General features: G+C 36.4%; 1 protein-coding gene and 1 long non-coding RNA gene across 2 annotated transcripts; both read left to right on the forward strand.

Annotated features, from left to right (window-relative positions):
• The first annotated feature begins 4274 nt into the window (after positions 1-4274).
• On the forward strand, positions 4275-8118 carry SWI3C (SWITCH/sucrose nonfermenting 3C). The gene is made up of 9 exons (XM_078959985.1): positions 4275-4481; positions 4652-5191; positions 5284-5822; positions 5907-6255; positions 6333-6406; positions 6489-6616; positions 7115-7173; positions 7255-7406; positions 7496-8118. Exons 1-9 carry the CDS (start codon positions 4463-4465, stop codon positions 7931-7933), a joined length of 2298 nt encoding a protein of 765 aa, XP_078816111.1. The 5' UTR covers positions 4275-4462; the 3' UTR covers positions 7934-8118.
• Positions 8119-9828: 1710 nt separating this feature from the next.
• Positions 9829-11060, forward strand: LOC145000149 (uncharacterized). Its single transcript, XR_013661137.1, has 2 exons — positions 9829-10007; positions 10885-11060. It is a non-coding gene; the product is annotated as an uncharacterized LOC145000149 (long non-coding RNA).
• The last annotated feature ends 2225 nt before the right edge of the window (positions 11061-13285 follow it).

Raw genomic sequence — 13285 nt, forward strand, 5'->3', positions numbered from 1 at the left:
CTAAACCCTCAACTCCTGTAGCTCCTAGTGCCTCACTGTCTGCTTCTTCACCTGATGGAACTTCTATTACTGCTGATGATTTAGCATTTGAAATGAAGAAGGCACTACAAAGTTTGACTAAAGGGTATACAATTCCTCAGTGTTTAGAGAAGTTAGAGGTCCTTCAGTTAAGCCCTACAGATCCTTTACGCTTTGTCGCATATCATATTTTTGGAGGAACCATGAACATGATAGAGATGTGGATGCATTTGCCCGATGTTCCCGAGATATTACGAGGGTGGCTTGAGATGATGAGTACCAATTTAGGAGTTTTGAAGGATGGAAAGATTGTTCGATGATTTTCTAGTGTTGAAACTATTTGTTATGTCTTTTTGCTTTGTTGGAACTACTTTGTTAAATGTTTTTGGCGTTGTTGGAACTATTTTGTTAGGTCTTTTTGCCCTTGTTGGAACTATTTTTTGTTATTTTGCTACTTGGACTATGGTTTATGCAATGTTATTTTGGTACTTGAAATATGATTAATGGAATGTTTATTTGATACTTGAAAGATGGTTTATGTAATGTTTTTTTGGTACTTGAAATATGATTAATGGAATGTTTATTTGATACTTGAAATATGGTTTATGTAATGTTTATTTGATACTTGAAAGATGGTTTATGTAATGTTCTTTTGGTACTTGAAATATGATTAATGGAATGTTTATTTGATACTTGAAATATGGTTTATGTAATGTTTTTTAAAGTTCTACTTTGTTGATTTTAGGTTTATATGGATCACGATCAAAAGTTACTTCTCGTAATTCTTATGTACCTATACATCCGTTATTTTTGGAAGAGGGGTGTGAAACGATTGCGGGATAATGATTCGGAAATGACGGGACATGAATACACATTGGAGTTATTACACCGTAATCGTTTACAATGTGTTGAAGTATTACGCATGTCCCGTGAATCTTTCGTACGACTATGTGCTCATTTTAGAGCAAATTACTCATTAAAGGACAGCAAACATGTATCAGTTGAGGAAAAGATGGCTATGTTTTTGATGATGATCGGACATAATCAACGTTACGTGATTATCAAGCGGAGATTTCAACACTCGAAGCAAACAATTCATAAATTTTTTTATGAAGTGTTGGAAAAAATGATGCTTTTCGCACAAGATGTTATAGTACCAACATCTTTTAATCCGAATCCAAACATTCCAGGACATAATAGGAGGCTACGAAGGATTTTCAAAGGAGCAGTTGGTGCACTTGATGGCACTTTGATACATGTTGTTGTCCCTGCTAAGAAACAAGACTTATATAGAAGTAGGGGAAAGGGAGATTGCTACCAAAACGTATTGGCAATTTGTGACTTCAATATGATTTTTACTTTTGTTGTGACCGGGTGGGAAGGGGTAGCGCATGACTCTAGAATATTATTAGAAGCAGTAGCCGATCCACAAGCATCATTCCCGTTTCCACCACCAGGTAAGGTTTTGTTTTTTTTTTAAAAAATATTGTTATCTTAATTTGAAAATTGATTAGTGTTTTGCATTTTTTTCAGACAAATATTATCTTTGTGATGCCGCGTATGCACACACTCGAGGATTTATGGCCCCTTATCGTAATGTGAGGTATTGGCTTGGAGATTTTCGTCAAAGACGTGCATTGACCGATAAAGAAAAATTTAACCATGGACATGCAAAACTTCGGAATGTCATTGAGCGTGCTTTTGGTGTTTTGAAAGCACGCTTCCCTATATTGAAGAGGATGGCACCATTCCCGTTTGTGACACAAAGAAACATCGCCATGGCATGTTTCGCGCTTCATAATTATATAAGAAAAGAAGGATTGAGTGATGAGTATTTCGCACGATACGATGAACCCAATGTCCTGTTTCGAAATAACAATGTGGCCATTGATGATGATGAAGACGGGATTCCAACACATGGTACTACAGCAGACCGTGAATATATGACTCAGTTACGGGATGAAATTGCTGATAAGTTGATGCACAACATAAATTGAATTGTTTTAAAAGAAATTGTTATTGTAAAACAAGTTTTTTTTATTGTATGACTAATTTAGTTGCATGAATTTTATTTTCAATGTGATAAGACTATTATTATTAAAATTTTGGTGTTGAAAAATCATTTTAAGTTTGTAAAATAATTTTATTTAAAATTCAGTTTATTTCAACAGCCTGCAGACATTAAAAAACAAATAGTCTTTTTATTGCAGACTGCAGACGTTTGGTCCACATCTTCTGCTGCAGAGGCTTGCAGATGTGGTCCGCAGACTGCAGACATTTTGGCTTCAGAAAAACAAACAACACCTTAGTGTAACTCACCTCCTTGAAATTGAAAATCAACTAGCATGAGCAATATGGATCATTTCCTTTCCGAGAACCTAAACAAAAATTATAACATTATTTAGCTTGTGCTTTGTTGTATTACTCTTATAAAAGTTATGTATATATTTTGTTATTTTCTCTTTGATTGTATTGCTCTTTTGGGATCTGTTTTCTTACCTTTCAACTTGTTCTTAAATTTCGATAAAATAATATTGGTAAAGTTCCCCATTTTATCTTTTTCATAAATATAAAGATCTCATTCTAATGATTTTTGGTTGATTTTATATTAAATTTACAAGTTAGTAACTTTAAGCTGTCACTTTTTGGACCACTCAATACTCTTGGAATAAACTGTACCAATCTATTCAAAATTACATTAGACCCTTTATATGTGGGAAACTATACATCCATATCTAGCTATAGGCTTTGGAATTTTTGCATTTGGAGTTCTGATGAATTTATTATGATTTTTTTAAAGACAATGCATGAAATCTATGACAACATGGACCAACCTGAGAAGATTGCCAAATTTAGCCTTCAAGGATTTGGAATTTAGAAATGTGATTCAAAGTTTGAAGGAACTAAACATACTAATATTTCCAGAAAACTAAGTCTCATGATTTTTAGGTGATCTTATTGACTTTCACGAATTTTAGAAGTTGGAGGACAGATTTGGGAAAATTGATCATAATAGCTTTTAAATCACTTTTGGTGTTCTATTAAGTACTTAATGGTCAAGCTTTAAGTTTATCACTTTTAACATGATTGTTGGTTACTTATTAGGATATTGAGATGTGAAATTCAATTTAACCTAAGGACCTTTATACTTGGCTTAACGAGGGTTAAAAGTTAAGGATTTTTACATAAAATGCCACTTTTACACTTATTAGGTTCTTTTAGACAATATGATAAACACCTTGCGTGCATGAAATCCTACGGTGATCATCAACTCTCTAATAGACTCCAATCCAGCCCTTAGAGCTTATTATTTTCATTTATCATTGACACCAATAATTAGCATAAACAAGGAATGATTAATGACTATAAATGGAACGATGCCAGATTTCATAATATCATGAATTTGACTCATAATTCGATCAGACCCATCACTTTCCCGACCAAAGTAAAAATCAAACTAGAATGTGCTTTTTAAAAACAACTGAAACTAACCTCAAATTCTATATCGACATCCAATTCGATGGCGAGCATCAAAATTTGCAAATATTTATGCTTCAAATCTCTTGTGTATGAGTTTTTCATGAACACTGGCTTCTGCTTCACTATTCCTCTTCCTCCCTGGTTGTTGATTTGCTATGTCCAATGCCGACATTATGTAGATCTTTGCCATTTACATCTTTGAAATGAAGAAATTGAGGCTCAGTTGGTCAGTTATTTGGTACACCTAATCGATAAACCCTAACCCTAAAATCCAAAGCATGTGATTGTCACTCGAACCATATTGACTTTTCGCTGGAGAGAAGGGACATACGGACATGGTTCTGACAGTGGGAGAAGTAGAGGCGAAGGGTATGTCCGTTGATTCCAGGTTTCACGTCGTTTCCTTGGGCCTGTCTAATTAATAAAGTAAGAGATAAACTTTTAAACTTAATGTGTTGTATTTGGATGACGCGCAGTGTTTTATGAATAAATAAACTAAACTTTTGTTCTCAATTTTTTAAATTTTATCTTTGAACGTGTGTGCATATATATATATATATATATATATATATATATATATATATATATATATATATATATATATATATATATATATATATATATGTTTAACACAAATTGCTCTGATTAAATACAAGTAAACAATGATACAAAACATAAAAGTGTAGTGGTCAAAGTATAAATTTTGCGTTTTTGCTTATTGGTCCTCTAACTTCACTGTGTATAGAGTTTTGGGTAGAAAAGGAAGATAAATTTTCTCTGCGCAATCTCGTTTTCTTGTGTTTTGGGGAAGATTGATTGGAAACCCTTCTCCCCCCCTCTCTCTATCGTGTTTTCTTGTCCTCTCTCTCCCCATACTTCCACCATTCACGGACCCCACAATTCCTCTAAACCCCTTCTTCTCCCCCTTCCTTCTCTCTTTTCCTTTCTCTCTCTCGCTGCAATAATGCCAGCCTCCTCCTCAGGTACATATACACCCTTTCTATATATACACATATGTATATGTGTGTGTATATACACAATAAAATTGGAACTTCTAAGGTTTCAATTCTTTTTCCATTTTCAATTTGAGCTTTGGGATAACTTCAATTTTGGTTTTGGTTTCGATTTGGATGTGGATTTTGATTTTCTACAGAGACTAGGAACAGGTGGAGGAAACGGAAGCGAGGAGAGCAGTCCCGAAAACCTAGACCGCAACCCCAGCACCAGCACGATGATGACGATGAGGATTATGAAGAAGAAGACGATGTCGACCTCGATCAACAGAATCAACATCCCGAATTTGAGGATGACCACAGTAATTCACCCGATCCTACTGCTGCCACCGGAGCAGTAACTGAGGTCATATCCGATGGCGCCGTTCGAATCTCCACCTTCCCTTCTGTAATCAAACATACGGTAAATCAACACCATTACTCGGTGATTCAGAGTGTTGCCAGGGAGAGAGCTTGCCGAGCTGGAGACAGTAGCAATGGTGGCATGAACTGCGTCTTCTTGGAGAATATTTCTCACGGCCAGCTACAGGCGTTGTCTGCCATGCCTAAGGATGCTCCAGCTTTGACCGGCGGAGACTCAGAAGGGTCCTTTGTAATAACACCTCCTCCCATCATGGAAGGTCGTGGTGTTGTCAAGAGATATGGTTCGGATCGAGTCCATGTTGTACCAATGCACGCAGGTATGTAGAATCACATGTTGTTATCAGGTTTTTGTTAATTGTAGGCACTTTCTTACCTACATGGGTTTGTATCTTCCTCTCATTTCAAGCAGATTGGTTTTCACCAACAACTGTAAACAGATTAGAGAGACAGGCAGTGCCACATTTTTTCTCCGGGAAGTCACCAGACCACACTCCAGAAAAGTACATGGATTGTCGCAACCGAATTGTTGCTAAATACATGGAGAATCCAGCAATGAGGTTGTCAGCTTCTGAGTGCCATAGTTTTTTAGCTGGTGTTGATGCTGATGATGTAACTCGAGTTGTAAGGTTTCTTGAAAACTGGGGTGTAATCAACTACTGTGCTGCTCCACCAAATCATCATGAACCCAGAAATGAAGGCTCATATCTGACAGAAGATTCAAAAGGAGAATTAAAAGTGCCAGCAACTGCTTTGCGATCTATTGATAGCTTAATCCAATTTGATAAACCAAGATGTAGGATAAAAGCAACCGATATATATCCAGAATTAGCTGTTGATAGTGATGAAACATCTGATTTGGACACAAGAATCCGTGAGCTATTATCTGAGAATAAGTGCAATCATTGCTCTAAATCTCTTGGTATTGTGTACTATCAGTCTCTGAAAGAGGTAATTCACCAACCCTTTTGTACTTTTTCTCTTTCTTGTTTTGTTGAAGCTTTAAACTTTATGGTGATACAATTTGTTTCACAGATTGAGTCACTATTATGCTTGAACTGTTACAATGAGGGGGAATTTGTTGCTGGTCATTCAAGTCTGGATTTTATCAAGGTTGATTCCACAAAAGATTATGGAGATCTTGAAGCAGACAGCTGGACCAATCAGGAGACATTATTGTTGTTGGAGGCTATGGAACTCTTCAATGAGAATTGGGTTGAGATTGCTGAGCATGTTGGGACCAAATCAAAGGCTCAATGTATCCTCCATTTTGTACGCCTTTCTATAGATGAGACTCCTTTGGAAAATCTTGAAGTTCCAACTGCTTCAAATTTGCCCAATGGGAATTCATGTGCAAAACCACAATCATATGCAAATGGAAAAGGTATATTTGTGTTTTCTATTTGGGAGGTTGGTTAACTGATTGAAATTATACCTGAAATAATGTTTGTGACTATATAGCATCTGTTATTGAAGACTCTGAATTTGAAGAGAGATTGCCATTTGAAAAATCTGGGAATCCTGTAATGTCTCAGGTGAGTTGTCTTTTCTCAAGATATTATATATCTTGAAATATATTAATTAACCTAGAGTTGTATTTCTGTTTGATTTTTTTAGGTTGCTTTTTTGGCATCTGCAGTGGGACCAAGAGTGGCTGCAGCTTGTGCCCATGCATCATTGGCAGCATTGTCTGAGGATGATCATCTAGGTGATTTGGAAAATGACGAATCTGGGTCTGAAAATAGGTATTTTTCCTCTAATGATTTGTTATTATTATTAGCTTTAGTAGGTTGTATGCTAGGGAAAGCAAATATATTTGGATTTGAACTCTTTGATAGGAAGAATCAGATACTGATGACTTGATAATTCTAAAACACATTCAGTTAAAGAAACAATTAACGACTTGTTAATGTAACAAACTTACACATGTTTACCAAATCATGCAACAAAGTGAATTTTGTAACGATTTATGCAGAGCCATGATTCAGTTTTGTTACACATATACATCATATCTTGATAGATAACCATTTGGTGGAAGTTGCTAATGATATTATATTATGTTTTGCTAATTGTTTGGTATGCTTTTCTACTTCTTTTTCTAAATTGGAAAACCATGCATAAAAACAATGCTTTTATCATATTGTTTTTTTTTTTTTTTTCTGCTTACCTTGTCACCCTAAAAACCAGTGGCCAGGAAATCAAGAACTTATCTTATGTCTAATTTGGGAGTTGTATTTTTGAAGGGTAAATTCGGAAAACATGAATGGTCGTGCAGATACGAGAAACCCAATTCAAGAGAAAGGTAAGTAAGGCGTTGACTTGAGTTTATTGGTGTCTTGTTTTTGTTACTCATTTGTTTGATGAATCATATAATAATTGTCAGAAAGTGAAGGAGGCAGCAGTAATATCACTCCAGAAAAGATGAGAGATGCAGTAAGAGCTGGTCTTGCTGCTGCTGCAACCAAAGCAAAGCTTTTTGCAGATCATGAAGAACGAGAAATCCAAAGGCTATCTGCTAATATCATCAATCATCAGGTATCAATAATTTCCTTTTTTTTTTTTTAAATAAAATAAAATTCTTTAAATCATTAAAACAACTATGCATGTGGACACTTTATTTTCAGTTAAAGAGGTTAGAGTTGAAGCTGAAGCAATTTGCAGAAGTGGAAAGCTTATTAATCAAAGAATGTGAACAGCTCGAAAGGGCAAGGCAAAGGGTGTCAGCCGAGCGGGCACTCACCATCTCCTCCCAATTCGGACCCCCTGCTGGCGGCGGCACAACCGTCAACAGACCAACCGGCATGCCAGGTGTCGGCTCCTCATTGGTCAACAACACTGCCGGACCTAGCCGCCAACCTGTCTCAGTCTCTGGGTCGCCAGGTCAGCCATTCATTTCAGGGTTCCCCAGTAACCACCACCCACAGATGTCTCACTCTCAACAGCAGCAGCCTATGTTTGGGATGGGCCCACGCCTGCCCCTCTCGGCAATCAACCCATCTCCATCGTCAGCCGCCCATCCCATGTTGAGACCCGTGTCCGGAAGTAGAACTGGTTTTGAGTAATTAAAAAAAATGATTTTAACCTTTTTTTTTTTGTTTTTTACTTTTCTTGAAATGACACGAGGGAAATGGTTAATCTTGGAGGTATCTGTTGATTAGGCTTTTTTTTTTAATCTCTTTCTTAATGTTATTGTGACTGAATTGGTATGGTGTTGTACAGCGATATTGATTATGTAGCAAATTTAGCATATGCTTTGTGTTGTGGACATGACATTAGCTTTATTATAATTGCTTTCGGAAAGAGACCTTTTGAGTTGCTGATTAAGAAGCATTTGGATAACGATGCTATGTAACAACTGTTTTTGGTTTCTTCATAGGAACGTGTTCATGCTGAACCAGTGCCATGTGTGTCCTTTCTGTTTATGGTGTAATGGTGTTCTAACGTTACTAAAGCAACATGGCAATATTGGAATAATATATGCATTGATATCTAAAGGGTTTGGTAATTGGCATCAGGCACTAAGATCATACTCAAATTGTATTGAATTTTAAATTCAGTGTCATTGAAAATTGATACCATCGTCCATCTATAACCTAATTGAGATAATGATAAGGATGATCTAAGAAATAATATATTCGATAGTGCTCATGGCTGATAATTACTTTCCTCATAATTCTTTTTTGTTATGGACAAGCAGGTTTACATGTTGGTTAGTTGGACATATGGTTTGTTTCTGTGTTTCCGTTAAAACCACTCTTGATGTTCATCTACAACTAACAAATGTACAAAAAAAAAAAGAGCAAATTACACGAATGGTCCTTTATGTTTTGTTTTTTTTTTCCTTAAAGTAGTCACTACGATACTTTTTCCCCTCAGATGGTACCTAAGGATCAAATCCTGCACATAAATAATCCTTATGATTAACTCTGTTAACAAATTTTGTTAAGTTTTCTTAAATAACAAAAATACCCTTTGTTTTATGCACACAAATGGTCCCCCTCCTCTGTAACGCCCGGGTTTTCAGGGCTAAGCATTTTTGTCAATGTAATAGTCTAGGTCAACTATTGTAACTCTTTTTGAAGTAATAAATAAGAAATATTTGAGTATTATGTGAATTATGTGTGTTTATGTGTTTATTATTGTATAATTAATAAAGAATAAAAATGAGCGTCAAAATTAAAGTGTGAGATAATCCCAATATCTCTAGATAAAGTTGTAGAATATGTCTCAAGGTTTCCGTGCATATAAAGAATGCCGAAATCCGAGCTATAAAGAAGAAGTTATGGCCCGCCGAAGTTTTACGACAAAACCGGCACGACACCGGGAAACGTAAATAGTGAATTTACGATAGAAGACTTTTTAGCCTTAGCAATCTAAACAAAAGTCGTAGAATATGTTAAACTAAGAACATCGATAAAAAGAACGCCCAAATCTGACTTCGTATGAAGAAGTTATGATTTTTCTAAGATTCGGCTTAGCAGTGCACGGCCTGAAACTCGAATTTTAGTTCGAGCGGTTTTTGGCTTACGCAACATAAATGAGAGTTGAAGATCTCATTAATAGGAAATCAACGGTAAAAAGACAGACAAAAACAGAGTCCGTATGTAGAAGTTATTAATTTTACGCAGACGTTTAACAGTATAATCTCCTTGTACTGTTAAATTTAAGATCGGTCGAGAATTAGCTGACGGTGTCAAAATGAAAGTTTTAGATCTTATTATTACCTACGCGTGGATATAAAGAACGTAAAAAACGGAGGTCGTATGTGAAAGTTACGGATTTTAGAAGTCGGAAGTGTGCTGTGCGAAAATGGGTGATGTGGCACAATCTTGGCCATTGCTTTCTCCCCAAGGCTTGCCACCAGATGGTGACATGTGGCACCAAGTTCAGCCACATTTCACCCTATAAATACCACCTCTCCCACCCTCATTTTCTTCACACCTTTCCCATTCTTTCTTCTCTTTACTCTCTCTCTCTCTCTAGAACCTCTCTCTAGCCCCGAAATCCCCCGAAAAGCCTAGGGAACCTCCCTAGCACGAGGCGGAAGCCCCGGAGTGCTCGAAGGCTTTGAGAAGAAGAGCTTTTCGGCTCGGGAACGCTGCTCCAAGCAAAGCCCGGTTTTCTATAAAACCCGCTGTAAGTGAGCTACGCCTACGCTATTTTTAATATAACTTTTATTTAATTATAGTAACGTTATTAGGAACTTATAATAAATACTTGGGCTATTATTATGGGTTATATAAGTATTTTTTTGACGCTTATATAATAATAATAATAGCTAGACTATTAATTAGTCTCGACGAATAATAAACTAAACTCTAGTGGTAATAATACTAGGTTTCGTCGAAGAAAAATTCTTTTTAAAAAGCGAAGCGCTGTCTGAGTTCGGAATCACCACCTTTTCTGGTGAGTGCATAGTTACCTTCAACTTACACATAGATATGAAGTATTTTATATAAATTACGTGCTATGTGTGCATATTATCTGAATACTTGCTATCTATGCTAGATGAACGTTGTTATACATGTTTTCAATGATTTAAACTGTATATGTATTTTATATCTACGAAAATGTTAGGGTAAAACATGGGTAGATGTAATAGGTGATGTGTGATAAAATGATGAGAGGCCTCGATGTTGTTGTTGTTGATCCAGTCATCTAGCGGAGTATAGATGACGACCACGGACTCTTCTAGACAGTCCAGTGGAACACTAGCAGGCTCGCAACCTGTAGGTGTTGTGAACGATGTGTTCACCGGTGTACTCCATCCCCCACATGGTTGCCTATTAGGACATTTATTGCTGAGGAATCCCCTTAGCAGTAGTGTCCGTCCCGATGATGATCCTTAGGCTAGGTCCCTTATGATAGGTGTTTAGGGACGTAAAGTGAGGATAACGGGAACGGGTAATCGGGTTATTGTTGATTGATGAAATTAATAAACTTATTGTGGGTTGAAAACCCTATGTGCTCACCAGGCTCCCAAGCCTGACCCACTCAGTTTTATGCATTACAGGTAGTGGCGCATGAGCATAGGTGTGATGTTTTGGACGAAGGATTACGGATATAGGCCTGTAGATATGAAATAATGTAGTAAGGCTTATATTGTACTGTTTATACTTTTGATCTGTACGAACATGACATCCCGAGTCTTTTAATGAAATACATTTCTATGGAAATGCTTTTGATAAATCTTTATCATATTATTGTTTTGGGACAAATTCCGCAACCCTTTTATTAAAAGATAACTCTGATTTTGAAATAAAGTATAAACAAAACCGGTCTTTTCTGGCCGTGATTTTGGGGATGTCACATCCTCACACTCTTTCTCTATCTCTCTCCACACAATACACTCATACACACACACATAATCGATGATGAATAAAAATCGTCAGTTAGCAGCTAATAAAAATCGTTTTTCGAAAATAATAAATTAATTTGCAGGTTTGTGTTAATCTCATTCATCTTGGAGAAGAAAATAAAAATCGATAATTAGCAGCCGTAACAAAACCCATAAATTGATTTGCAGGTTTTGATTTAATCGTGTTCAACCGTGAACCCACTAATAAAATTGATTTGTAGTGGTGATGTAGGATCGATTGAACCCCCTGTTGGGTTTCGACTTGGTTAAGGAGCCTAAATCCACCATTTTATTGGCTCACCACTACATATCCAATCTCGTCGGAACTAGAAGCCAGTAGCAACAATGCACCGTAGAAAAAGAAATCGGAAACACCTGTCACCTGATCTAAATTTTTGAATCAATCCTAACAAAACTCATAAATTGAGTTCTTGATTAAGGTTCAAATTAACACACAATACTGATAATACACACAAACACAAATGTATAGAAGTCTATTCTGGATTTTGAAAAAATAAAATCGTTCTCCTCTTTCCATCTCAGCTAAGAAAAACAATTCCAATCATCAATCAAAGGAAGAATCATAACTATTACCGTCATAAATTTGAGCATTTCAATATAGATCTTCGATTAATGGCTTTCAGGTTATGGTTCGGTGGTGATTAATTAGTTGCGAGGAATGTAGGGGCAACCACTCATCGTCAACGAACCTGTTGTGGTCCTATTCTCGTCATCGACGACTGGAAATCGGAAGGAGAACAGGTAGCAGCAACATTCAGATGTTGTGTTTCGAAGGAGGCAGCAACGATCAAAAGAGTGGCTTGGGCTGGTGTTATTTGAGTGTAGAATGATGGAGCAAGGGTTATGGAGGTGGTGAACATCGACAAGAGTTATCGGGGGTGGGAGGATGCTCTGGTAGTTCCCTTCCGTCGTTTCCCTTCTCGTTGTCGGCTTTGGAGTCGTGCAATAGTAGTAGTGATCGAAAGCGGTGTTTGGTTGTGATGCTGAACATAAATAAAGGGAATGATGAAAAGGGTTGTTCCCTATTGATTGTCAGAAAGCTCTACCTCCGGTGGAGGGTTTCTTGATCAAATCTGAAGAACAAGAAGAAGGAGCAGATCAACACAATAGTTTTAGGGGTTATTTGTGGCTGCTTCGATTAACAAGAAGCAATGAGGGAAAACGATGTTGCCCCCTTTTCATCTCACCGGAAACAACTTCGTCTCCAACTTTTGTATGTTCATCATCTGGGTGAAACCCATGAAATCGAACCTCAAAACCCCTGCAATCGAACCCACCTGATTTCAATTGAAACTAGATCTTCACCAATATGTTGATTTTGATGGAATGATACCGATTTCAATCGAACCCTCTGTGTATGTATGTGTTTATGTGAATATTCGTGTATGTATGTGTATGTGAGAGAGAGAAAGAGTGTGTGTGTGTGTGAGAGAGGAACCCACCTTTTTATTACAAATTAACAAAATGTAAAAATAAATATAAAAAAACAAAGGGCATTTTCATCTTTTCACATACACTTAACAAAATCTGTTAACAGAGTTAGTCATAAGGATCATTTGTGTGCAAGGTTTGCTCCTTAGGTACCATCTGAGGGAAAAAAGTATCGTAGGGACTACTTTAGGGGAAAAAACAAAACCTAAAGGACCATTCGTGTAATTTGTTCAAAAAAAAAAGACCCAAGTCTTATTTACGTAAGGGAAGATAAAATGGAAGGTTGTCAAAGCTATTTAAAAAAAAAAGATTAGCAACAAACAAAAAAGGAAATGAAAAATGAAAAATGAAAAATGGAAGAGGAAAAGACAAAACTCCTTAAATAATATCTGTCATACATATTAAACGTCAGTCTACCATCAAATACTATAAATAAATAAAATAAATAAATGAATAATCAATAAATTAAATAGGTAGAAGTTTTTAAGGAAAACATGTGCTTATTGTATATGTACACAAACAAAATAAGCAAATAGTAGCAATAAGACATGAACATGAACAAACAATACAAAAAAATAGAAGCAATAAAACACATAACAAACAT

This window comes from Lactuca saligna, chromosome 6 (assembly GCF_052625555.1).
Source record: "Lactuca saligna cultivar CGN05327 chromosome 6, ASM5262555v1, whole genome shotgun sequence".
In the NCBI taxonomy this organism is placed as follows: domain Eukaryota; kingdom Viridiplantae; phylum Streptophyta; class Magnoliopsida; order Asterales; family Asteraceae; genus Lactuca; species Lactuca saligna.

What these genes read in the sequence shown, in the direction of transcription:
- SWI3C (XM_078959985.1), top strand. An exon ending in GGAATCCTGTAATGTCTCAG is followed by an intron (nt 6,407 to 6,488) that starts GTGAGTTGTCTT and finishes TGATTTTTTTAG; the next exon opens with GTTGCTTTTTTGGCATCTGC. An exon ending in CTAATATCATCAATCATCAG is followed by an intron (nt 7,407 to 7,495) that starts GTATCAATAATT and finishes CTTTATTTTCAG; the next exon opens with TTAAAGAGGTTAGAGTTGAA.